The sequence below is a fragment of the Pangasianodon hypophthalmus genome, chromosome 16, assembly GCF_027358585.1.
Source record: "Pangasianodon hypophthalmus isolate fPanHyp1 chromosome 16, fPanHyp1.pri, whole genome shotgun sequence".
Taxonomy (NCBI): domain Eukaryota; kingdom Metazoa; phylum Chordata; class Actinopteri; order Siluriformes; family Pangasiidae; genus Pangasianodon; species Pangasianodon hypophthalmus.
Genome location: NC_069725.1, coordinates 18,441,116 through 18,468,973, shown reverse-complemented (window position 1 = coordinate 18,468,973; position 27,858 = coordinate 18,441,116). Strand labels below are relative to the sequence as shown.

At 37.1% G+C, this 27,858-nt stretch overlaps 1 protein-coding gene across 6 annotated transcripts; it reads left to right on the top strand.

Moving 5' to 3' along the window:
* The first annotated feature begins 963 nt into the window (after positions 1-963).
* Positions 964-27,457, top strand: bcas1 (brain enriched myelin associated protein 1). 6 transcript variants are annotated; one of them, XM_053240918.1, is made up of 21 exons: positions 964-1,067; positions 1,788-1,891; positions 2,462-2,540; positions 3,704-4,056; positions 5,867-6,154; positions 8,330-8,617; positions 9,968-10,255; positions 10,848-11,135; positions 13,333-13,620; positions 14,984-15,271; positions 18,282-18,836; positions 19,711-19,863; positions 21,448-21,507; positions 22,238-22,273; positions 22,360-22,551; positions 22,746-22,826; positions 23,392-23,430; positions 23,735-23,860; positions 23,954-24,037; positions 24,480-24,698; positions 26,179-27,457. In XM_053240918.1, exons 2-21 carry the CDS (start codon positions 1,853-1,855, stop codon positions 26,242-26,244), a joined length of 3,810 nt encoding a protein of 1,269 aa, XP_053096893.1. In that variant the 5' UTR covers positions 964-1,067; positions 1,788-1,852; the 3' UTR covers positions 26,245-27,457. The 6 variants fall into 6 exon arrangements, with proteins under 6 accessions (XP_053096893.1, XP_053096895.1, XP_053096896.1 ...); XM_053240919.1 differs by having other exon boundaries at positions 970-1,067; positions 1,853-1,891; XM_053240920.1 differs by lacking the exon at positions 22,746-22,826.
* The last annotated feature ends 401 nt before the right edge of the window (positions 27,458-27,858 follow it).

Below are 27,858 nucleotides of genomic sequence, written 5' to 3'. Positions count from 1 at the left end.
GTGATTCTTTACACAAGTCACTTATTTTTACATGTGATTCTTTACACATGATTTGTTTATATTCACATGTAACTCTTTACACAAGTCATTTATTTTTACATGTGATTCTTTACACATGATTCAGTTCTTTTCGCATGTGATTCTTTACACATGATTCAAGTTATTTTTTTACATATAGGACCTGTGATTTTATTTATCACATATTATTCACATGATGTCACGTGTGGTTACTTGAGTTCGCATGTGTAATTTTAGGGCACACACATTTTTCCACATGTAATCTCATATTGTTTGCATAAGTGGGAAACGTGTGAGAAACATATGATTACCTGTGATCAGTAAACTATACTGTATTTGTTTAATAGTTTTGATCAGATACTTGTTATTAAATATTTGTTATTTTGTTTTTGCATGTTAATGTATGGAATTATATTTTCTATCATATGTACTATGTTGTCATATGATATGTACTATATTGAAGTAGCGCCAAGGAAGCACGTGTTCCTCTTCTGGGCAAGAGCCATGCCGAGCAAATACACCTTGTTTTCAGTGGCTCACCCAGTGCATGAATATCCTTCATACATCCTGTTTAAGGACAGCCACGCCTAAGGCAAAAAGAACGTCTTCCTAATAAGGTGTTCTCAGGATAACCTGAAAACTTTTTAGCACTGATCTTACACTAGGAGTCTTGTAGGTATGAATGCACCATGTGCCGAAAGTTGTTCTACATGTACTGCATGTATTGATTAATGCATGAGTTAAAGCTTGCTAGTTTGTAGGATTCTCTTGCAGGGTTGAAGTTCTCTTTACTGAAGAACAATAGGTATTGGAAAGGGCTATCAGTGAGAGATAACACCATTGGTGGGCTGAGCTGCAAGCAGGAACCAGGCTCTTATATTGCTGCCGAATTTTGGGCCCAACCCACTTTTAGGGTAGGTATATGTGTGCTCTGTTTGATTTAGTTGCACATTACTGATGGTCACGCTCTCAGAACCTGGATTACTGTTCACAGGCTCAGGACAAACTACTGCCTAAGTGGGCAAAAAAGCCAGACGAACATTAGAAAGGTAAGATCAAGCATCTTTTTCTTTTTTTTTTTTTTTAAATTAAAATTGCTCATGTGGAAAAAAAATTTGGCCCTAAAATTACACACGTGAACCCAAGTAACCACAAGTGACATCATGTGAATAATATGTGATAAATAAAATCGCAGGTAAAAAAAAAAAATCACAGGTAAAAAAAAACTTCTGAAAAGAAATGAATCGTGTAAAAAAAACAATAGTTAACTTGTGAAAATAAATGAATCGTGTAACAAATCACATGTGAAAAGAATTGAATCATGCGTAAAGAATCACATGTAAAAAAAAATAACGTGAAAAGAAATTAATCATGTGTGAAAAATTAACTTGTGAAAAGAAATAAATCATGTGTAAAGAATCAAGTGAAAATAAATGAATCGTGTGTAAAGAATCACATGTGAAAAACGGATCATGTGTATAGAATCACATGTGAAAATAAATGAATCATGTGTAAAGAATCAAGTGAAAATAAATGAATCGTGTGTATAGAATCACATGTGAAAATAAATGAATCAAATTGCATCATATTAGAAAATAATTTAGGCATGATAACCTATTTTTTTCGTGTCTAAAATGCAGAAATGAAATCAACAAAAATATTCTTTGCACCAAAATGACAACGCTGACTCAGAAGTTTTTGTGCAAAACAGACAAAATGTGTGATTCTGAAATCAGAACACAGATATCTTTCTCTGTTTTCTTACACAGGCTTTCCGATTTTTCTTTTCTTTTTTTTTTTTTTTTTTTTTTGTTCTGCCAACGCTGATATCAAGATGGGGAATAGGCAGTCTGTTACAATAACGCATGAAAAGGTATCAAACATTTATGTGCATTTCTTAAAACGTATTGTGTCTGTGTATAAGCTGTTGTATCAGCTGGCTTTGTATCAGCTGCAGATTGTAAAGTCCCTCCCCTATACTGAGCAATGCTGTTGTTTCAAACAACACACTTTTAAGGAAAGCCACATCCAGGATGTTGCAACCTGTTTTTCTCCTTTCATTTATTTGTTACCGATATACAAATGCATAGTTTAAAGAAAAAAAATGCCTCCTGATAGCCTTAAATGTGCTCAAAAGTCATTAAAAAACCAATATTGTGCTATATTGGTGAATCTGATTGAGTTGACAAAATGAAAAAAGTTATGATAACAAAAAGAATATTTTTACAGTATATAAATAATGCTTGGTAATTATTAATGATCTTCTGCATAGCTATTACATTTCTGTAAAGGACTGATGAATTATCTGTTGATAAGTCGAAAAGTTCCTCAGCTATTATAATTAAATATGAAGTAGTGCGATAGTCAAAGCGCACAAGCTAAATGTTTGAACAGATTATATATTATAACATAAAAATATATTTATTATCTTTGTTTTTTCCAGGTGGACAGTGATGGAAAACAAGTTAAAAAAGATGAAGCAAATGGGCATGCGATGTCTGGTTTGGATTTGACTGATGCTGGTAGGCACTTTATTGTAACAGAACCTGAATGTAAGCTTATGGGTTGTGGGGTGTATCATTATTTGGGAAGATTTCCTCTCATACTCAGACTAGCATTTTAAAAAAGGTTACAAACAAATTCCTCTCCATACATGTGTTTAGGGCGTTTTCAGTGGGCCATGATGTTGCTATATAAACTTTGGGCGTAGACTGGTGAGACAAAATATTGTTTGAGTTTCTCTTGTGCATACACCATCTCGCTCTGTAGGATTAAGAATAAATAAGCGGCACAGAGAATGATGCATTGAGAAAATATTGATGTTATGGCAAAATTTGAGGTGGAATCAGAGACTGCTTGGGTCATTAGCAATGACTCATAAGTGTATAGTTAGCTCACGGCATTTATATGTACTGGAAAACACTCCGGTACAAGTCCAATAGGCTTTGTGTACACTTACACTAGTGTTGGATAAGCTGTTTGCAACTTCTGGTAACACCTTTGACAAAGCTTTCATTAGGGAGTGGTTATCAAACCCACAAACTAGAGCTAGAGTCTAAGCTCTACATTATAGGAGTAATACAATCATGTCTGGAATGCGAGTGTCAGCCATATGGGTTTTAGTGTTGGACATGGCATGCAAATAAGACAGTACCTCATTAATTACTGTTGGCAGTCGTATAAGTTTTTATCCACTTAATCATACGCAAATGTGGAACCAAGAGTCTGGCACAAGAATCCTAGTGCTATTTCCTAGGTGTGTTCCAAAAACTAGTCACGACGCTGTCGGTCAATGACACAATATTACAAGCTGAAGAAGACTAACTATTAATACTAATACATAAACACAACATTTTTTTATTAGAGAAACCTTTACCCCTGCACATTAACGCAATTATCCAATCAACCAATCATAAAATGCGGCTGCAGTATAATGCATAAAATCATACAGTCACAGGTCAAGAGCTTCAGTTATTATTCACATCACACATCAGAATGGGGAAAGATGTGATCACAGTGGCATGGATGTTGGGTCCAGACTGTATTTTTTTGTTAGATGAAAGGCAAGTAGTTGCCAGTTTTTTTGACAGGTTTGAAGTCTCAAATGTATATCAGTGCTTATTAATCCACTGGTACATGTTTGTTGGATTGTCTCTTTTTTTATTCATCTATTACTCACTTTTAGTAACCTGTGAGGCATCAGTGCAGCAGAACTCTGAACCTCCACCTGCGACTTTCACAATTAATGTCAAGCCTACATCAGCGTCATTAGAACCTAATGGCACCCAAGCAAAAGCTCCAGCTGTGTCTGTGGAAGCAGATGGTAACCAAGTCAGTGCTACAACTGTATCAGCTGAACAAAAAGTTCCAGCAGAGTCCAGTACACCAGCCAAAGACGCACCTAAACAAGCTGAGACTCCCACCGTGTTCAGTAAGATGTTCAAGAAGAAGACCATGCTTGTTTTACCTGCATCTGAGGCTAATGTGGCAGCTGAAGTACAGATCGTCCCTGCAGTAGAGACCGAGAGCCAGAAGTCTGTAAGTACATCACCTCATAAGTGTTATACATATTTCACTTCTGTTCCTCATAAGTGTTACAGTGGAAAGTTAATAAGCTTATATGAGCTCTCTGGGAGAAAGAGCCCCCATTTTGTCCCTATTTATATAGAATACATATTTTAGATTGAAAACCATTCTGATCACTGACAACTCTTTATATTTGTCTGCATTACAAATTACACATGAGCGTTATCCACCAAAGATTCTGATGAATGCCTTATGTGATGAATTTCTACATAGTAATAATAATAATGATAATGATAATAATAATAATAATAATAATAATAACAAAAGCTGCAAGCAGCATTTTTGGGGCCCAAGCACCCAGACTCATGTGAGCCACACATTCAAAGACACACTACAATTGTTGCCTCAGCAATCACAGGAAAGCAGAGCCATAACTTTAGGTAAAGGGATTCAAGAGTGATTTGTAGTTTCATTCATGATGTGTATGTTTTGACCACGGACAGGGGTAGAATTCTCTGACTGTAGGAAGAAAGGTCTAGATGAACAAATGGGCAGCAGGGTGGGATTGTTGCTGCAGCTGCCACCCTGCTGCTGTGACCTGTGGTGTTGCCTGTTGTTACTTTGACCTGTGGTCTTGACTGCTACTGCTCTGACCTGAAAATTTTTTCTTCTTGCAAGTTAAAAGCTTCTGTGGTATTTTTGTTTCTCCTCATCAGTCTGTTCTTTTTTTCCAATGATGTGAACCAAATTTGGTGAAGATTGAATAGAACTTGGAGGAGAAGAACAAAAAATGGCACTAAGATGGAAGCATTTTTGGCATGTTATTGTAACCTTTGACCAGTATGTGGCGCTGTCACAGAATTTGTTGTATAGCCTCAGGTCATGGTCCTGAAGATGCCTACCAAGATTCGTGTCAGTGCGCAAGGTCCTTGCTGAGATACAGCCTCACTTCCTGTTTGGTGGATTTGCCATCAGATTTGTTGGAACATTACAGGCAAACTGTTTGGAGTATCACAATTCTGCTGACGATTTGTATGAGGTTTATTTGGAAGATGATGTGTGCCAAATTTGGTGATGATTGGACAAAATTTGTTTTGAGGAGTTGCAAAAAAAAGTCCAAGATGGCAGAAACTCTAATTAGGCTGAAATTGACGTCATAGGATGCGTTGAACTCGTCTCGACCCAGGGAATCCAGGGATGTCTGGCTTTTACATTTTGTTCTCATGGCTCAAAAGTTATGACCTTAAACGTACTTCCAAATTAGGCCCAAATTTACCTGATATTGGTGCTAACGTGTTGGCAGCACTTGGCCCAAATTTGGGCAGAATGTTCGTTAGACCCTCCCCAATCATTGTGCCAAATTGCACAACTTTTTACTGGATGGTTCTAGGGGCTGCCATACACAATCTAACCAGAAGAAGAAGATGCAGAAGAAGAATAATACTAAGAAAAGGTAGAATAACAATAGGCTCCCTACGCACCTTCAGTGCTTGGTCCCCTATTAATAACAATAATAATTTAAAAAGGTAACCTTACATAAATAATATTTTATATTTACTTGCCACAGTGCAAAAAATATGCAAACAAACATAGATGTTTATTTAAAGCTGTCAGAAGGAAGATTTTGTAATTTCTCTCTCTGGTAGAAAAATTACAGGCTAGTTGCCTATGAATATTTTTATCATGTCCCAAATAGCATAATGCATGCTAAGTAGTAATTCTAATTAGTAATGACACCAATGGTGAACTATTTAGTACAGTGCTGCGCACTTTCAGATGCCCAAATATATAATTATATGCTTAAGTTTCCTCAATATTACAGAAGCCAACACCAGCGTCAGTAGAAGTTAATGGCACCCAAGCAAAAGCTCCAGCTGTGTCTGTGGAAGCAGATGGTGTCCAAGTCAGTGCTACAACTGTATCAGCTGAACAAAAAGTTCCAGCAGAGTCCAGCACACCAGCCAAAGACGCACCTAAACAAGCTGAGACTCCCACCGTGTTCAGTAAGATGTTCAAGAAGAAGACCATGCTTGTTTTACCTGCATCTGAGGCTAATGTGGCAGCTGAAGTACAGATCGTCCCTGCAGTAGAGACCGAGAGCCAGAAGTCTGTAAGTACATCACCTCATGAGTGTTATACATATTTCACTTCTGTTCCTCGTAAGTGTTACAGTGGAAATTTAATGAGCTTATATGAGCTCTCTGGGAGAAATAGCCTCCATTTTGTCCCTATTTTTATAGAATACATATTTTAGATTGAAAACCATTCTGATCACTGACATCTCTTTAAATTTGTCTGCATTACAAATTAGACACAAACATTTTCCACCAAGCATTCTGATGAATGAATTATGTGATCGATTTTCACAAAATAATAATAATAATAATAATGTAACCTTACATAATTTAATATACTTATTTGCCGTGGTAAAAAAAAAAATACGCAAACAAGGGTAGATGTTTACTTAAAGCTGTCGGAGGTAAGATTTTGGAATTTCCCTCTCTGGTAGAAAAATCTTATTACAAGCTACTTGCCTATGAATATTTTGTAACATGTCCCAAATAGCATAATGCATGCTCAGTAGTAACGCTAAGTAGTAATGACACCAATGGTGTACTATTTAGTACAGTGCTATGCACTTTCAGATGCCCAAATATATAATTACAGTTAGGTCCAGAAGTATTTGGACAATGACAGAGTTTTTGTGATTTTGCCTTTATACACCACCTCAATGGATTTGAAATAAAACAATCAAGATGTGATCGAAGTGTAGACTTTCAGCTTTATTTTAAGAGATTCCACAGAAACATGGCATTTACCATTTAGGAATTACAGCCATTTTAAGCAAAGTACTTCCATTTTCAGGGGCTCAAAGGTATTTGGATAATTGACTGACAAGAAGTTAATTGACCAGGTGCAGTCCATTCCCTCGTTACTTCAAGACAAATGAAGCAGATAAAAGGTCTGGGGTTGATATCAGGTACTGAGTTGGCATTTGGCAGCTGTTCGACTGGAGCTACCAATATGAAGTCCAAGGAGATCTCAATGCAAGTGAAGGATGCCATCATTAGGCATAAAAAAAACAACATAAATCTATAAGTGAGATAGCGAAAACTTTAAGAGTGGCCAAATCAACAATTTGGTACATTCTTAAAAAGAAGGAATGCACTGGTGAGCTCAACAACATCAAAAGGCCTGGAAGACCACGGAAGACAACTAAAGTGGATGATCGCAGAATCCTTTCCTTGGTGAAGAAAAACCCCTTCACAACATCAACAGAAGTCAAGAATATTCTGGAGAAGGTAGGCTTACCATTGCCCAAATCTACAATCAAGAGATGCCTTATGAATGTAAATACAGAGGGTTTACAACAAGGTGCAAACCACTGGTAACATTCAAGAACAGGAAAGCCAGATTAGACTTTGCCAGAAAACATCTAAAAAAGCCTCACATGTTCTGGAATAAGATTCTTTGGACTGATGAAACCAAGATTAACTTGTACCAGAATGATGGGAAGAGAAAAGTATGGTGAAAGAAAGGAACAGCTCATGATTCAAAGTATACCATATCATGTGTCAAACATGGTGGAGACAGTGTTATGGCATGGGCATGTATGGCTTCCAATGGAACAGGCTCAATGGTGTTTATTGATGATGTGAGTGTTGACAGAAGTAGCAAGATGAATTCTGAGGTGTATAGGGCTATACTCTCTGCTCACATTCAGCCAATTGCTACAAAACTGATAGGATGCCACTTCACAGTGCAGGTGGATAATGACCCTAAACATACTGTGAAAGCAACTCGAGACTTTTTGAAGGCAAAGAAATGGAATATTCTTCAATGGCCAAGTCAGTCACCTGATCTCAATCCAATAGAGCATGCTATTCACTTACTGAAGACAAGACTGAAGGCAGGAAGACTCAGCAACTGAAGGTGGCTGCAGTGAAGGCCTGGCAAAGCATCTTCAGGGAGGAAACTCAGATTTTGAGTTTTGAGAACATGGGCTCCAGACTTCAGGCAGTCATTGACTGCAAAGGATTTTCACCCAAGTATTAAAATTATGGTTATATTTACAATTATGTCATTTTGTCCAAATACCTTTGAGCCCCTGAAAATGGAAGTGCTTTGTTTAAAATGGCTGTAATTCCTAAATGGGAAAGGCCATATTTTTGTGGAACCTCTTAAACTAAATCACACCTTGATTGTTTTATTTCAAATCCATTGTGGTGGTGTATAAAGGCAAAATCAATTAACAAAAACAAATTAAGTTTCCTGAATATTACAGAAGCCAGCACCAGCGTCAGTAGAAGCTAATGGCACCCAAGCAAAAGCTCCAGCTGTGTCTGTGGAAGCAGATGGTATCCAAGTCAGTGCTACAACTGTATCAGCTGAACAAAAACTTCCAGCAGAGTCCAGTACACCAGCCAAAGACACACCTAAACAAGCTGAGACTCCCACCGTGTTCAGTAAGATGTTCAAGAAGAAGACCATGCTTGTTTTACCTGCATCTGAGGCTAATGTGGCAGCTGAAGTACAGATCGTCCCTGCAGTAGAGACCGAGAGCCAGAAGTCTGTAAGTACATCACCTCATGAGTGTTATACATGTTTCACTTCTTTTCTTCGTAAGTGTTACAGCTGAAAGTTAATGAGCTTATATGAGCTCTCTGGGAGAAAGAGCCTCCATTTTGTCCCTATTTATATAGAATACATATTTTAGATTGAAAACCATTCTGATCACTGACAACTCTTTATATTTGTCTGCATTTCAAATTACGCACAAACATTTTCCACCAAACATTCTGATGAATGCCTTATGCAATTAATTTCTACATGATAATAACAATAGTAATAATAACAAAAGCTGCAAGCAGCATTTTTGGGCCCAAGCACCTGGCCCCCAATCTATGGTATTTTTGTTTCTCCTCATCAGTCTGTTCTTTTTTCCAATGATGTGAACCAAATTTGGTAAAGATTGGATAGAGTTTGGAGGAGGAGAACCAAAAATGGCACTAAGATGGAAGCATTTTTGGCATGTTATTGTAACCTTTGACAAGTAACTGGCGCTGTCACGGAATTTGTTGCATAGCCTCAGGTCATGGTCCTGAAGATGCCTACCAAGATTCGTGTCAGTGCGCAAGGTCCTTGCTGAGATACAGCCTCACTTCCTGTTTGGTAGATTCGCCATCAGATTTGTTGGAACATTACAGGCAAACCGTGTCAAAATTCTGCTGACAAATTTTGTGAGGTTTACTCTGAAGACGATGTCCAAGATGGCAGAAACTCTAATTAAGCCGAAATTGACATCATAGGATGCTTTGAACTCGTCTCGACCCAGTGAATCCAGGGATGTCTGGCTTTTACATTTTGTTCTCATGGCTCAAAAGTTATGACCATTAATGTACTTCCAAATTAGGCCCAAATTTGATCCAATAATTGTGCTAGCGTGTTGGCAGCACTTGGCCCAAATTTGGGCAGAATGTTCCTTAGACCCTCCCCAATCAGTGTGCCAAATTGCACAACTTTTTACCAGATGGTTCTAGGGGCTGCCATACACAATCTAACCAGAAGAAGAAGATGCAGAAGGATAATAATACTAAGAAAAGGTAGAATAACAATAGGGTCCATACGCACCTTCAGTGCTTGGTCCCCTACTACTAATAATAATTTAAAAAGGTAACCTTACATAAATAATATTTTATATTTACTTGCCACAGTACAAAAAATATGCAAACAAATGTAGATGTTTATTTAAAGCTGTCAGAAGGAAGATTTTGTAATTTCTCTCTCTGGTAGAAAAATTACAGGCTAGTTGCCTATGAATATTTTTTACATGTACCAAATAGCATAATGCATACTAAAGTTAATTAGTACTTTCAGATGCCCAAATATATAATTATATGCTTAAGTTTCCTCAATATTACAGAAGCCATCATCAGCGTCAGTAGAAGTTAATGGCACCCAAGCAAAAGCTCCATCTGTGTCTGTGGAAGCAGATGGTGTCCAAGTCAGTGCTACAACTGTATCAGCTGAACAAAAAGTTCCAGCAGAGTCCAGTACACCAGCCAAAGACGCACCTAAACAAGCTGAGACTCCCACCGTGTTCAGTAAGATGTTCAAGAAGAAGACCATGCTTGTTTTACCTGCATCTGAGGCTAATGTGGCAGCTGAAGTACAGATCGTCCCTGCAGTAGAGACCGAGAGCCAGAAGTCTGTAAGTACATCACCTCATGAGTGTTATACATATTTCACTTCTGTTCCTCGTAAGTGTTACAGTTGAAATTTAATGAGCTTATATGAGCTCTCTGGGAGAAATAGCCTCCATTTTGTCCCTATTTTTATAGAATACATATTTTAGATTGAAAACCATTCTGATCATTGACAACTCTTTATATTTGTCTGCATTACAAATTACACATGATTGTTATCCACCAAACATTCTGATGAATGCCTTATGTAATTAATTTCTACATAATAATAATAACGATAATAAAAATAATAATAATAATGTAACCTTACATAATTTAATATACTTATTTGCCGTAATAAAAAAATTATGCAAACAAACGTAGATGTTTATTTAAAGCTGTCGGATATAAGACTTTGGAATTTTCCTCTCTGGTAGAAAAATCTTATTACAAGCTACTTGCTTATGAATATTTTTAACATGTCCCAAATAGCCTAATGCATACTAAGTAGTAATGCTAATTAATAATGACACCAATGGTGTACTATTTAGTACTGTGCTTTGCACTTTCAGATGCCCAAATATATAATTATATGCTTAAGTTTCCTCAATATTACAGAAGCCAACATCAGCGTCAGCAGAAGTTAATGGCACCCAAGCAAAAGCTCCAGCTGTGTCTGTGGAAGCAGATGGTATCCAAGTCAGTGCTACAACTGTATCAGCTGAACAAAAACTTCCAGCAGAGTCCAGTACACCAGCCAAAGACGCACCTAAACAAGCTGAGACTCCCACCGTGTTCAGTAAGATGTTCAAGAAGAAGACCATGCTTGTTTTACCTGCATCTGAGGCTAATGTGGCAGCTGAAGTACAGATCGTCCCTGCAGTAGAGACCGAGAGCCAGAAGTCTGTAAGTACATCACCTCATGAGTGTTATACATATTTCACTTCTGTTCCTCATAAGTGTTACAGTGGAAAGTTAATAAGCTTATATGAGCTCTCTGGGAGAAAGAGCCTCCATTTTGTCCCTATTTATATAGAATACATATTTTAGATTGAAAACCATTCTGATCACTGACAACTCTTTATATTTGTCTGCATTACAAATTACACATGAACATTTTCCACCAAACATTCTGATGAATGCCTTATGTAATGAATTTCTACATAGTAATAATAATAATAATAATAATAATAATAATAATAATAATAATGTAACCTTACATAATTTAATATACTTATTTGCCATGGTAAAAAAATATAAGCAAACAAGGGTAGATGTTTACTTAAAGCTGTCGGAGGTAAGATTTTGGAATTTCCCTCTCTGGTAGAAAAATCTTATTACAAGCTACTTGCCTATGAATATTTTGTAACATGTCCCAAATAGCATAATGCATGCTCAGTAGTAACGCTAAGTAGTAATGACACCAATGGTGTACTATTTAGTACAGTGCTATGCACTTTCAGATGCCCAAATATATAATTACAGTTAGGTCCAGAAGTATTTGGACAATGACAGAGTTTTTGTGATTTTGCCTTTATACACCACCTCAATGGATTTGAAATAAAACAATCAAGATGTGATCGAAGTGTAGACTTTCAGCTTTATTTTAAGAGGTTCCACAGAAACATGGCATTTACCATTTAGGAATTACAGCCATTTTAAGCAAAGTACTTCCATTTTCAGGGGCTCAAAGGTATTTGGATAATTGACTGACAAGAAGTTAATTGACCAGGTGCAGTCCATTCCCTTGTTACTTCAAGACAAATGAAGCAGATAAAAGGTCTGGGGTTGATATCAGGTACTGAGTTGGCATTTGGCAGCTGTTCGACTGGAGCTACCAATATGAAGTCCAAGGAGATCTCAATGCAAGTGAAGGATGCCATCATTAGGCATAAAAAAAACAACATAAATCTATAAGAGAGATAGCGAAAACTTTAAGAGTGGCCAAATCAACAATTTGGTACATTCTTAAAAAGAAGGAATGCACTGGTGAGCTCAACAACATCAAAAGGCCTGGAAGACCACGGAAGACAACTAAAGTGGATGATCGCAGAATCCTTTCCTTGGTGAAGAAAAACCCCTTCACAACATCAACAGAAGTCAATAATATTCTGGAGAAGGTAGGCTTACCATTGCCCAAATCTACAATCAAGAGATGCCTTATGAATGTAAATACAGAGGGTTTACAACAAGGTGCAAACCACTGGTAACATTCAAGAACAGGAAAGCCAGATTAGACTTTGCCAGAAAACATCTAAAAAAGCCTCACATGTTCTGGAATAAGATTCTTTGGACTGATGAAACCAAGATTAACTTGTACCAGAATGATGGGAAGAGAAAAGTATGGTGAAAGAAAGGAACAGCTCATGATTCAAAGTATACCATATCATGTGTCAAACATGGTGGAGACAGTGTTATGGCATGGGCATGTATGGCTTCCAATGGAACAGGCTCAATGGTGTTTATTGATGATGTGAGTGTTGACAGAAGTAGCAAGATGAATTCTGAGGTGTATAGGGCTATACTCTCTGCTCACATTCAGCCAATTGCTACAAAACTGATAGGATGCCACTTCACAGTGCAGGTGGATAATGACCCTAAACATACTGTGAAAGCAACTCAAGACTTTTTGAAGGCAAAGAAATGGAATATTCTTCAATGGCCAAGTCAGTCACCTGATCTCAATCCAATAGAGGATGCTATTCACTTACTGAAGACAAGACTGAAGGCAGGAAGACTCAGCAACTGAAGGTGGCTGCAGTGAAGGCCTGGCAAAGCATCTCCAGGGAGGAAACTCAGATTTTGAGTTTTGAGAACATGGGCTCCAGACTTCAGGCAGTCATTGACTGCAAAGGATTTTCACCCAAGTATTAAAATTATGGTTATATTTACAATTATGTCATTTTGTCCAAATACCTTTGAGCCCCTGAAAATGGAAGTGCTTTGTTTAAAATGGCTGTAATTCCTAAATGGGAAAGGCCATATTTTTGTGGAACCTCTTAAACTAAATCACACCTTGATTGTTTTATTTCAAATCCATTGTGGTGGTGTATAAAGGCAAAATCAATTAACAAAAACAAATTAAGTTTCCTGAATATTACAGAAGCCAGCACCAGCGTCAGTAGAAGCTAATGGCACCCAAGCAAAAGCTCCAGCTGTGTCTGTGGAAGCAGATGGTATCCAAGTCAGTGCTACAACTGTATCAGCTGAACAAAAAGTTCCAGCAGAGTCCAGTACACCAGCCAAAGACGCACCTAAACAAGCTGAGACTCCCACCGTGTTCAGTAAGATGTTCAAGAAGAAGACCATGCTTGTTTTACCTGCATCTGAGGCTAATGTGGCAGCTGAAGTACAGATCGTCCCTGCAGTAGAGACCGAGAGCCAGAAGTCTGTAAGTACATCACCTCATGAGTGTTATACATGTTTCACTTCTTTTCTTCGTAAGTGTTACAGCTGAAAGTTAATGAGCTTATATGAGCTTTCTGGGAGAAAGAGCCTCCATTTTGTCCCAATTTATATAGAATACATATTTTAGATTGAAAACCATTCTGATCACTGACAACTCTTTATATTTGTCTGCATTACAAATTACGCACGAACATTTTCCACCAAACATTCTGATGAATGCCTTATGTAATTAATTTCTACATGATAATAACAATAGTCATAATAACAAAAGCTGCAAGCAGCATTTTTGGGGGCCAAGCACCTGGCCCCCAATCTGTGGTATTTTTGTTTCTCCTCATTAGTCTGTTCTTTTTTCCAATGATGTGAACCAAATTTGGTGGAGATTGGATAGAGTTTGGAGGAGGAGAACCAAAAATGGCACTAAGATGGAATCATTTTTGGCATGTTATTGTAACCTTTGACAAGTAACTGGCGCTGTCACGGAATTTGTTGCATAGCCTCAGGTCATGGTCCTGAAGATGCCTACCAAGATTCGTGTCAGTGCGCAAGGTCCTTGCTGAGATACAGCCTCACTTCCTGTTTGGTAGATTCGCCATCAGATTTGTTGGAACATTACAGGCAAACTGTTTGGAGTATCACAATTCTTCTGACAAATTTTGTGAGGTTTACTCTGAAGATGATGTCCAAGATGGCAGAAACTCTAATTAAGCCGAAATTGACATCATAGGATGCTTTGAACTCGTCTCGACCCAGTGAATCCTGGGATGTCTGGCTTTTACATTTTGTTCTCATGGCTCAAAAGTTATGACCATTAATGTACTTCCAAATTAGGCCCAAATTTGATCCAATAATTGTGCTAGCGTGTTGGCAGCACTTGGCCCAAATTTGGGCAGAATGTTCCTTAGACCCTCCCCAATCATTGTGCCAAATTGCACAACTTTTTACCAGATGGTTCTAGGGGCTGCCATACACAATCTAACCAGAAGAAGAAGATGCAGAAGAAGAATAATACTAAGAAAAGGTAGAATAACAATAGGGTCCCTACGCACCTTCAGTGCTTGGTCCCCTACTACTAATAATAATTTAAAAATGTAACCTTACGTAATTAATATTTTATATTTACTTGCCACAGTACAAAAAATATGCAAACAAATGTAGATGTTTATTTAAAGCTGTCAGAAGGAAGATTTTGTAATTTCTCTCTCTGGTAGAAAAATCTTATTACAGGCTAGTTGCCTATGAATATTTTTTACATGTACCAAATAGCATAATGCATACTAAAGTTAATTAGTACTTTCAGATGCCCAAATATATAATTATATGCTTAAGTTTCCTCAATATTACAGAAGCCATCATCAGCGTCAGCAGAAGTTAATGGCACCCAAGCAAAAGCTCCAGCTGTGTCTGTGGAAGCAGATGGTATCCAAGTCAGTGCTACAACTGTATCAGCTGAACAAAAAGTTCCAGCAGAGTCCAGTACACCAGCCAAAGACGCACCTAAACAAGCTGAGACTCCCACCGTGTTCAGTAAGATGTTCAAGAAGAAGACCATGCTTGTTTTACCTGCATCTGAGGCTAATGTGGCAGCTGAAGTACAGATCGTCCCTGCAGTAGAGACCGAGAGCCAGAAGTCTGTAAGTACATCACCTCATGAGTGTTATACTTGTTTCACTTCTGTTTCTCGTAAGTGTTACTGTGGAAAATTAATGAGCTTATATGATTTATTTAAAGCTAGTGAAGGTAGGATTTTGGAATTTCCCTCTCTGGTAGAAAAATGTTTTTGAAAGCTACTACTGAATATTTCATAACGTGTCCCAAATGGCATAATGCATACTAAGTAGACTGTCTAAATGGTAATATCACCATTGGTTGTTTGCAATAGTACAGAAGCATTATGAAAATACAAAAAAATAAATTTAGTGTACATATCAGTTTGAGTGTCATTGTAACTGAATACTAGACAGTTACAATACTAGAGTGAAACCTCTGGGGGAAAAAAAGTCTGTTCAGCAAGAAAAAACTAACCTCCATCAGTCCTGAAGCCATTTTCCACTTATAGTATAATCTTGACTATTACGTCGACTCCTATTGCTTTACACTTTCATGCTCTTACTCTCTCTCCCCTGATTGGCTGCTGGCTCTGACATGTTACTGTGCAGTCTGACTTTATTGGCCATGATCACATCTTATGTATCTGGTGTATGATGACATCATAACCATTCGGTGTATGATGTATGAGGACAAATATCCTCTGACGGAGCACTGACTGTGAATTATTGCATGATTGTCAGGCAACATACAGCAGGAACCTCATAAAATAGAGTATTTTTTGTCTCGCGACTCAAGAATACTTTTTTTTCGCTTTTTTAACAAACAGAAAAATGCTACACACTGTAGCTTTAATGTAAAATGTGTAATATTTGCTACAGTTAAACAAGTTTAAATTGTTCATTTAAGATTTGGAAATGCTGCAAATCTGGATTAAAAGCGAGTATGTTACGAGGAACCAACTTTAATTATTTTAATAATAATATTATAAATGAAAACAATTGTTAATATTGTAAGGCCCATTGTTAATATTGTAACATTTGGTACTCATTATTGCACCTGTAGATGGAAGACATGTTTACACCAGTTTCTGAAAACAGATTCTGCTTAGTTGTAGTTTCAGTGTTAAATCCTTGTTGACTTTGTAATCTGCAAAAGGAAAATTGATTTGATGTCCTTAAATCCACAGTGAAGCAACATCACCGGAGTGTGTACAGTAAAGACAACTGTGATGAAAGCAGAATCTCAGAAAGTTATGTCCATGCATTTTTAACAGAGATGGCAAAAGTACACAAATTCTTTATTCAATTAATCATCTAAATAAATACTCTGGTAAAAAAAAAAAATTGAAGAACAGCTTCTTCACTCGGGTTAAACCACAAAAGTATAAACTTTTAAATTTACTTAAAGTGTGAAAGTAAAATACAGGAGAGATTCCCAAAAGAAAAAGATACCTGTCTCAAATCACACACTGACTTTAGGTACCCATGATAAATTTGTAACGTGGGAAAACATTAGCTAAGGCTAATAAACAACAGCTTTACTGACAGCTTAATCTCTGAAATGTCAGCTAGCATGACCATACAAACTAACTGAATGCTAATAGCTAGCTGTCACAATACAAACTGCCGTGATAAACACATAGCAGCAGATAGATTACAGTGATGGGTATTAGGCTTCATTCTAAAGTGTGTTAGAATTTTCAGTCACCTTATGTGTTTACAAATATATAATTACAGAGAAGTGTAGTATTGCAGTGTTTGAAAATGTACTGAAATATAGTGGAGATTTTTGTAGTAAAGTATTTAAAAGTGAAGTTAGGTGAAAGTAAAGTACAGATACTTAAAAACCAGACCTTTGTACAGTAGCAAAGTAAATGCACTCTGTTACGTCCCACCTCTGGTTTTTGATAGTACAAATCATTTAATCATTTCTTAAGGTTTCATCATGCTGCTTGGTTTGCACAGTCATGGAAACATGGATATATTCTTAAGGGTTATAAGGGTTTGGCTACACTTTGTTGTCAATTATTTATAGAATACTGTAATCATTCCAAGTGAGACAATGAAACATCATTCAATCAAACAATCCTGCTAATCTTAAACAGTTGAACACAGGAAATGAATTAGATGACAAGGCACTACAGGATGAAATGATCAAATGGCACCTATTTATATATATATATATATATATATATATATATATATATGTGTGTGTATATATATATATATATATTGCATACATTGCTTTTATGACATGTCTTCTCTTAACAGTTTATGCCACTGTTTTTGTCGACACACAACCACCAACTTTGATGAAGTCACATCACTTGGCACAGTCATATATTCCTGCTATTATGTGTCATTATGATGTAAATGTCAATTTCCTTTATAAACTTTATAAACCATACTAACTAGAGTGGTATTGGTACTGTATTTTTAAAACAGTTTTTTCTCAAAATCTTTTTTTTTTTCTATATTCAGAACCAAAATTCTCAGTTTCTAGATGACCAGCATTCATGAAATTTCACACGTTCATCCCTATCCCTAATTAGAAGGATCTTAAAGAGGAATTTCCCAAAATGTTGATTATTATTGGTTTTACATTAGGATTAATATTTAAAAAAATTATTTTCTTGATTGAACAATAAAGAAGTATTCTCACCAACATTTCTGCAAAACTCATTTTTCATAAATGGACATTAAAACCCTCTAAAAATGTAATATAGTACAGTATATAAGTATAAAAATACATGTAAGAGTATCAGCAATCAACTGGCAAGGTTAGATTGTAATATTACTCTATTCACCTGTAGGGTCTTGCTTTAAACACATGCAAAAAAAAAAAAAAAAATCCATATGTTTTATGCTCATTACCCAAGATTTATATATTATGACTGGGAACATGAGTGATTTCATAATGGCACATCTCTAATAATAGACAATTCTACACGTATGCTGTTTCTGATGAGTGGATTAACAGCTTCCAAATCCACTTCTTGTGGGGCAGACATGCTACACCAGAGACCTGTAATGTATCCATGTAAAGAAATAGGGTATTTCGATTTACTTGTTTGTTACTCCCTCACTTTAAAAGGACACAGATACACAGGACATAGAAGAAAACATAGAAGAAGGTGATGATGTATCTCTGCAGTTGTCGCTTGACCCTGATTATGAAATTATGGAAGCTGCAGAGAGGTTGATTCTGCAGCTAATTGCCTCCACTCAGTCTGCAGTCATGTCCGAAGATATTACTCAGAACACCTCAGGTGATAATGCTGGATCGGTGGAAGGGGAGGATGCGAAGAATGAGACTGATACTCCTGAGTGCATTGAAGATGAAACCTGGGTGCTTATTGAAGATCCAGTGTGTGCAGGTGATTCAGCAGAATACACGCAGCTGCTCTGTCGGTTAAAGTCCGTGTGCATTGAGACTGTGGAAGACTTTTCCTATAATCCTGTCAGTGTGAATGTCCGTACTAAGAGAAGATCCATTCAGATTACAATTGATGTTTGCTCGAGCATGGACAATGAGACAAAATGTGGGGATGAGGCCAGTTGTGACATGGACATTGTAAATGTCAAATCAACAGCAGAGGAAGAACAGCTCACCACTGAAATCCCAGAAGATCACAATGTGTGGAGTAGCGTAAGTCTGACGTCTCCGATAAACGCATGGAACCTTGGATTTGGGAACTAGAAACTGGAGATCTGTTGCATGGATGAACTCATTGCATGAAGCGATTCACCAATGCACTAACATGTAATATTTTAATAAAGCTAATCTACGGTACATTACACCATCAGGCTCACTCAAGAACATAATTTATTAGTATATCTTCGTTAGTTTACTGAAACTGCAAAAACACAAAAAAAGTCATCTCAACTGATCATAAGCAATACTTAAAACATTGGAGTAAACCATTTTACTCTAATTTATAGTAAAATGCTGTTAGGGGCATGGGATCATCTTGATGGATACCATCTTGAAATGATCTGGAGCAACTTCAGGTTAATCCTAGCTCGAGGGTTCGACAGCAGTCTTCCTGAGTTCAGAGATAACTAACCAAATTAAACTGAAGTAAAATAAAATAACATTGAGTTGAGCTTCCTTTGTGTGGTACTGAGATCTTTTCTCTAACAATGCACCATAAAGACAAATAACCTATATACTTGCTGTATATACTAATTATACTGTACTAACTATATACTATATAATTTATGTTGGACGTTTGCAACTAATATAAATCTGAATTGTGTTAATTAAATAAAGATGACATACAGTAGCAACACTGGCAGGCATGGAACACACACAGGCCTTAAGTCCAGAACATTGCTGAATATCAATGAGTGAGGGGGAAAAAGCGGGCATTAATGAAAGGGTGATTGTTGCCGGAGTCCCGAGTAGGCAGAGGCATGGCTGGAATTGTGCAGTGCTTCAATGCGCCGATTAACAGCTACTGCACATCAGCTGTAGGGCCGTAACGCATTTGCACGCGCTAATTCTCTACATTTGTCTATAGGAGCCTACAGACATAAAGGCAAGTACACAGGCTGAGAAAGAGCCACAGGGTGAAGCTCTCAAATCCAGCACCACTGAGGTCACGCAAGACAGCACCCAAACTGAGCAGACCAGCACCGAGGAAAAGTCAGTTATGAACTTTTTCAAAACACTTGTAAGTACATTTTATTTTTATCTAATCCAAATAGCAGCCATTTTATACTGTAAATGTTAGCGTGAGGGAGACGCTTAATTGAGGAATGTCAGGAATTTATTATTACGTTGTTAGTTTTTTTTTTTTTTTTTGATTAAGAACAGAAATGTTTTTAAGATTTGAAATGGTTTATAATCAAGAATATGTACAGTTCATAATGGCTTCTAATTGGCTCATGTATCAAATCTACTGAATGTGCTTAAAAAGAATGAATAAGAAGAAATTGCTAACACTTAACCCAGTAATGTTGTTTAAATTCTTAGGTTTTAAAATTACCCAGGAATAAAAACAATAGTATTTCTTTTTGTGGTACAGTCATCGCTACGTCTGTAGTCATTCATACTGCTGCACTGAAAAAAAAATGTAAATGATAAATTAAATAAGAACTGTATAAATATCAGTGCCATGTACACTACACCCTCCATGAAGTGCCTGCTGCTTTTCAGGAGATTTATAATTTCCTGACTGCCCTGAAGTTGATCTCTGTCAAGACGTAAACTATTCCCTGGCACAGTGCTAAATCAAGCCTTTGAACATGTCAGAATGTGGCAGCCTTTTGTTTTGCTGCATAATGTGTGCTCACAAGAGAGGTCTGTGTATTTGGAAGTAGTGATGGGCTGTGATAAAGCATGGGCAGGCCTACGCCATCTCTAGAGGACAATGGCTGACTCAATATGAGAGACCATGTTCACTGTGAGCCTTGCCATGGAGCCCTTTGTGTGTTTGTGGTTCAAGTTTGTGAGACTTGACAGTGAGACATTGCACTCTAAAAATACAGTTTTTTAAAAATAGATATGTATCTCAGATGTCTAGACCTAGTACTACTATCCTGGCAGACACCAGTTGGAGATATATCTGGATGGAGTACATTAATTAAGCAATAAAATACCTCTAGGTGTGATATAAAAGGAAATAATCGATTAATAATTAATGATTATTTTTCAATAACAGCATGCCCTGAAGGGTTTTATTTCTCTTACACCACAGCAGTTTGCCAGCACCAGCAATTTATAATTTTTTAATAAGCGACACATTAACCATTTATAGTTATTTCCTGTTATCACTTACATTATAGCAGCTACAAACAATCGTTCCCTCACCAGTTTCTCTTTTTTCTTGAAGTTAATAAGACAAAAAAATGAACTTGTCATGTTACTGAGAGACTAGAAAGCACAACATTCTCCGTCCTGAAGACTTTCCATGTTGTAAAACATTTACAAAGCACTCACACCTAAGACTCCTATCCTTACAGAACACTTCATTATATCATTGATTATATAGTGGTTTTTTTGTCTTTTGTCTTGAATAATAACACGTTTTTTATCTGTTTATTATTAGGCTTAGATTATGTGAGGAATTATATACAAATCCCTGTGAATGAGTTGTTGCTATAGAAACACTAATATTCAAATGAGCACATTAATAAAAATCTACAACTAATCAACATCATCTGACCAAACAGATTTGAAAATGAAACAGTTTGCTAAAACACGCAGGCTTCATGGTTTTTCACAGTCACCCAAACATTCTTCTTTCCATTCAAAGGTGACTTCAACCAAAACGACAAAAGAAGCGACGGCTAGTCCTGATGTCTCAAAAGAACAGGTAAATAGCTTGATATACTTCAATTGCACCATTCAAACAAGATCATTTCCAATAGTAGTTTGGCTGATTTTAATGCAAAGGTTAATAAAATATTTTCATTTGAATGATTTTTTTCTCTTCAGATCGTAACTGTGACAGCCACTCTGATTGTGTATCTGATTCTCATTTGCGCATTGTTGCACTCTGTGTGTGTAATGAGGTTTTACAATTTTTTTTCCTTCACTGCCAAAGTTATTGGCACTATTAATTTTCTTCAGTTGCTTAGTCAGATCTCTATTTCCTGCAGTTCAATTTGTGGAAGTTAATGCATCGTGATAGACTGCGACCCGAAGAAAGCCATTTTGGTTCTTGATAGTCATTTATAGTAATCCTCAGCTGACTGATTAATCCTTTATTGGGTGGAAAAGAAAGTTTTATGACTTGTCAGATTGGAACTACTGTATGTGTTTGTCCTTTATCAACGACTCCTGCTGTGTCATGGCCTTCTACACTAGCAGCTGAATCAAAAGAAGAGCCTTCTACAAACAATGCCTCTACATGCCTCACTGCATGACATCTAACCAAAGTCCTGGGACAAAAAGATGAACAGAAACATGCTGTATATTGTTAGAGTCTGTGTACATTTGCAATCAAACACAAATGTACAGAATACTCTATATTCTCAAATAACAACAACAACAACAAAAAAATACTCTCAGCTTTTTGTGTCTCCTTTTTTTTCAATGTGCAGTCACAGAAAGAAACTCCACCAGCTCCAGCTGCAAATGTAAGAAGCTCCTTCCGTAATACAATGTTAAACCTGGCAGTGAGTTGCAAATTGTGCTCCAATTCTCCAACTGTCTGTCTCGTAAGGTACAGGAAGCATCAAAGGTCCCCCCTCCTCCACCGCCAGCACCACCCAAGATGGAGAGTAAAGCAGAGCCAGCTGTAAAGAAAGAGGAGGCCCCACCTGTAGAAGTAGCAGCCGCCACAGCCAAAGAACCAGAAACCCCCAGCAAGGCCAAAACTAAAGACAGCCCATTTGGCAAACTCTTCCGTACAAAGGTAGGCACCTATCCGTTACTTCCATATACAGAATATACTGAAAATCTATTACTTTTTCTGCAAACATTTAGAAATGCATGTCATTTACATATTGCAATATTTAATTTTCATACAGAACACCTAGTGGTAGGTTATTAGTTGTTCTTTTTTGGACTACTGTGTTGCACAATATAACAGAATGATGTGAATTTGAGGCATTGCTAGGCAAGAAGGTGTCAAAAGGTCAGGTCTCAACAGCTGGTGGAGCCAGGGTGTCTGCCAAGACATCATCAGGGGTAAACAAGAGCAACATAATTAACATAATCCATTCAGTGTTTATCCATCACTTATACCATCGGGTTAATTAATTGCATCCTTTCACCTGCAAGTGTTTAGCAGCTGATTCTGAGAATAAGAACTTCCTGTGTGTCTAATTATTATGATTATTTGTTTCCTTTATACCTACAGTATAATCGGAGTGTAGACATTTGTCATTGCAGTCTTAGTGTATAGTCTATAGGTCTTAGTAATATTCCAATATCGATGAAAAGAGTCTATACTGTGCCATAACAACGAGATGTAAAATACCACCCATGATAATGAATAAACAGCTGAGCCTTCATTGCAGTGACATCATTCTGACAGCAGCCATTACCTCATATTATCACTGTCGGCCAACTAAACCATGAACTTTGGGTTTTATTCACTCCATTTCATCTCACTCAATAATGACGTCACGTTTATTGATACAGCGGCATTGTATTCCAAACAGCTTAGTTAGTGTTCTTGTGAGATTGAAGAAAAGGCTTATGGGTATTGTAGTTTCGTGTCTAGTTAATCCAAATATCTGCTTACCTACAGTCTGGGGTGAAGGAGGAAGCAAAGCCAGTTGAGATGCAGGTAAATAAGTTCAGCACTGTTTCAATATGATCAGCTGCTGACAAATTCTTTTGTCTCCTTTTGGGCTAAGTTCTGAATATGGGTCTGTCTTCTATAAGAAATTCAGAAATGGCATCTTTTATTCAGGTTACATTTACAGCCAGTTATGTTTGTTTTTAAAATTTACTTACTTCATTGCTTCCTCTTGCAATACTGCTTTAAATCTTGCCCCTTTGTTCCTCTTTCCTATCTATTCTTATTCATTTCCTTCTTCATGAGTCTTATTTCTTCTCATATTCAAACTTTCTTCTGCTCCTTATTTAAGGTAGATGCATCCAAGACCAGCACCCTTGAGGCCAGCGCCAAATCCGAACCTCCTCCAGCACCCAAACCAGAAGAAAAGAAAGCAGAGAAGAAGCCATCACCTTTTGCCAACTTGCTCAAACCAAAGGTAAATACAATTGGAGGCAAAACTCAGAGTCGCGCTTATCAAACATGTGGTATGACTGATTGCATGAAGTAAAATAACTTGTATGAATTTGAGGTACTGCTAGGCCAAGTGAGCTCTAAGATCCATGCAGCTGCATCGAGCGCCGCAGCCGGCATCTCCCTTGGTGCTGGAGGAGCGGTAAATTCCCAGTGGCCATTTTTGTTCGTTAACACTGACTGAATTACAAAAAAATTGCTGAGTTCAGATTAACTCCTGATTTGATTTTGTGGCTCTTTATTATTGTCAAATGCTTCATTTTGACTCAGACATTTGCATAATTATGTTGTATGTGGATTCATGTATTATAACACACACACCAGGACTACTTGTTGTCACTTTTTACACTTTTTATGACTTACCAATAACCCTACTTTTGATGCAAAACTATCTTGTCATAGCAATGGCTTTTTCTTGACTTTTTTTTTTAATCACATTAATTCCTTTTCGCTCTGTGCTCTTGTTCTTTCATCTTTTCTAAGCCTTTGCATTGTAGATAACAAAAGCCATGGAGTTTGTGGTTTGTGAAATAGGTAATATGCCATTTTAAACATGATTTATTTATTTATTTATTTTTATCAAGGCTACAGAGTCCAAGAAGGAAGCCCCTGCAGCCCCCACCGCACCCGCAGAGGCTGCCCCAAGCACCAAGACCAAAGAAGAGCCCAAAGCAGCTGCGGCTGCTGCTCCTGCTGCCGCCTCTGCAGACAACAAGTCGGTGGGGAGTACAGATAATTCTTCACCCAGCACCTCACGCAAACTAGAGAAGAGGAACTCCATCCACCTGTTCTTTAAAAACCTGGTAAAGTAAAAATAACCCTAACAAGTAGTTGGTTATGTTATGTTAAGGTCAGGTAGAAGGCAGGCATTGCATAACCATGTCAAGTAACAGATCAATTACAGTGACATGGACATAGAAATGATAACACACAATATTAAGGATAGTAGAATAAACATTATTTTTAAAAAGTTAATGAACTGTGTACGTATCAAGGATTAAAAGATCTGCTTGTTTTTGCAGTGTATATAAAATGCTCTGTATGCTTTACTTAGAACTTAGGGACTAGTATTTTATATTGCAATATTTACATCACAGTATTGTAATATTTAATTTCCTATAAAATTTAATCACAAGGTGTTGTAATAACAGTGTAGTCTTTACTGCCATTTGTATAGTTTAACTGCCTTATAATGACATTGCCTTAATTAAGTTAGAAATAAAACATGACAGGGTTTGCAGTTAGAGGAAAATAATCAAAGACAGGATGGTGTGATGTGGCCAAAGTCCAGTATTTTCCAAAAACAACACATTACCAAGTGTTTTATTTGTCTTATACCACAGCAGTTTGCCAACAATTACAATGTTTATTAATTAAAGAATTGCACATTCATACTTTTTTATTTCATTTATAGTTTGTTTCTGTTCTCACTTATGTTATAGCAGCTATAAACAGTCATTCCCTCACCAGATTCCCTTTTACTGAAGTAAATGCTAAGCAAGATGTTACTATAGACACAATAACATTAGAATGAGAGCATTAGGTTTTGACCAATCAGAATCGAGCATTCAACAAAACTGAGGTATAATTTAATATTACATACTCCTTGCTGAGCTTTATTGAGTGGGTATGTGTCTGGTTATCATAAAAAAATTAAAAAACTTTACGCAACATTTTGAAATATTTTGAAAAATGAGGCACTTCTGTTAAGTCACTTCTTCTAGTTCTGTTTCATGTTGAGTGTCTGACAAACAGTGACGAGCCCTAACCACTAGGTGACCTCATCTGGCAAAAATAGACTTGTAAGCTCACACACTATTGTTAGTGCTGTTCCAAAAAGGTTTTAATTATACCTGGATTCCTCTCCACATTGCTCCAAATTGTATATGGTAAATAAATAAATAAATAAATAAATAAATAAATAAGTTATAAAAGGCAGTGGTATTTCAAGAGAAGAACAGTAGTCATATTTTAGTGCATTGTCAAAAAGTCCACATGTTGAGTGTATTTAATGTTTTCTCATCTCTATATTAAGTCAGTGGAGAGTACACAATAGCCAAGACAGTACACTAAAGAGAGTAAATATATCAGTCATAGTGCCAGCAGTGAGCTTCAGTGAGGACATGTTTGAGCTAGATGCATAAAGGAAGCTTATTTAAATAAGAATCCAGTTGTCAGACAGGTTGTGATCAGTTGTGCTCAAGGCTGTGAAACTTACCAAAAGCAAACTAAGTCTCTAAAAACTAAGTCTCCATCTTCTTGTGCCTTTTGACTGTTTCTCAGGGTCAGAAACGCCATTCTGACGCCGGAGTGCAAACGGAGCCCGCGGCACCGGAGAAGGCCAAATAAAAACCTTGCTTTGGTTTCATCATCTGCACAGAAAACACGCTTTGCTTGTACATAGGTATCCTTATCTGAATGTCCTGACCAGAGACCAGGGATTAATTCCTGTTTAATCTCCACTACTGAGGTGAACTGAGAACTAAAGTATCATAAAACTGGCCATTCCAATGATTCATTACCATTGCCAAGACTTCTTGGGTTGACCTTAAATACTATCAAAGTCACTTAGAAAAGGTTGGTTCTTTAAAGGTTTGCAAGATGTATGTTGAAATGCAATAGAAAGGCTTAAGGCTTTGCAAGTTTTGCAAGACTTTTAAAGAAAGTGTGATGGAGAAGAGCTGAAAAAGGGATTATGCAACAGTACGATAACATGCTGTTCCTCTTAAACGGGAACATTAATGTAAAAGTCAACCCTGTCTATATAGTCACACTTAACTCCTCAATATGGTCTTTATCACATGCAGGATGTATTACAACCACTGTCTTGTTTCCAGCTTCTGTGTTTTTTTTAAAGATGGAACATCTGATTTTTTGCACATGAGTGCACAATAATCATTCATACGGCTGTAAAAACAATCCGCAAAGACTTACTCATTCCATTATGGCGTCTCATCAAAACCTCCAATGTCACTCACTTGTTGTTTGGTGGTAACAATACTTAAAATGTTATCTTTTAAAACATTCAGACCCATTGCCCATTGCTAGTATGTCGTGCTAACGCATATTTTACTAACATATTATCATGTCACACTATCGCATACAGGCTTAATTATTGAATAGGTTAGTTATTAGCTTTTCAAAATGGGCACTCCTTTTTTTTTTGTACTACTGAAAACATATGCTATCTGTAACCAAATCTTTACTAACTATATGGAATATATTGAAATTAGCACACTGTTCATATGGGGAAAAAAATCCATCTGGTTTCTCTTACTCTCTCTTACTGAATTCTCAGTAGCTTTTGGTGGATCCAGTTTAATTGCTTTCTGTGAAATGGTATTGAGTATGAGAATTTCTGTCTGCTCTTACTGCACATTTAAAGAGAAACTTTCCCAATTTTACATGTTCTGAATTTTAATTTTATTTCTGAATTTGAGAGACACAGACTTGCATTATTATTATTTTTTTGCTTGTAATCAACTAATGTCAAAAAATGAAATCTTCTGTCTCTGTAATTGTAATTATGCAGTCTTTGTTAATAAAATGTAAGGGTACAACATGGTGAAAACATTTTTTTCATGCAGGCCTGGATTTTATTCCGATCCATACAAACAAATATGTCAGATCAATACATGCTTCCAGGCATTCTGATCCGATGAAAAAAAGCACTTTGATTAGGGCAAAAGAGTTGTATTGTCAGTGTTATCAGCTGCTGGGCAATAAAGGGAGGGAGGCCATTGCAGGGGGGTGGCAGTAGGCCTGGAGGCCCCCATGTCAGTGTTAATGTGTGTCACAGCCAGAACTGCCTCAAAGCCCTCTGTTTGATAGAGAGAGAGAAGGAGGGAGAGAGGAAGGGAGAGGCTGTAGGCATCAGATTTCAAGACCCTAGTGGTCCCAAACCACTTTTATGAATAATGGGACCTGTTATATTTCCAAATTAGTAGGAATTCCAACAAGAGT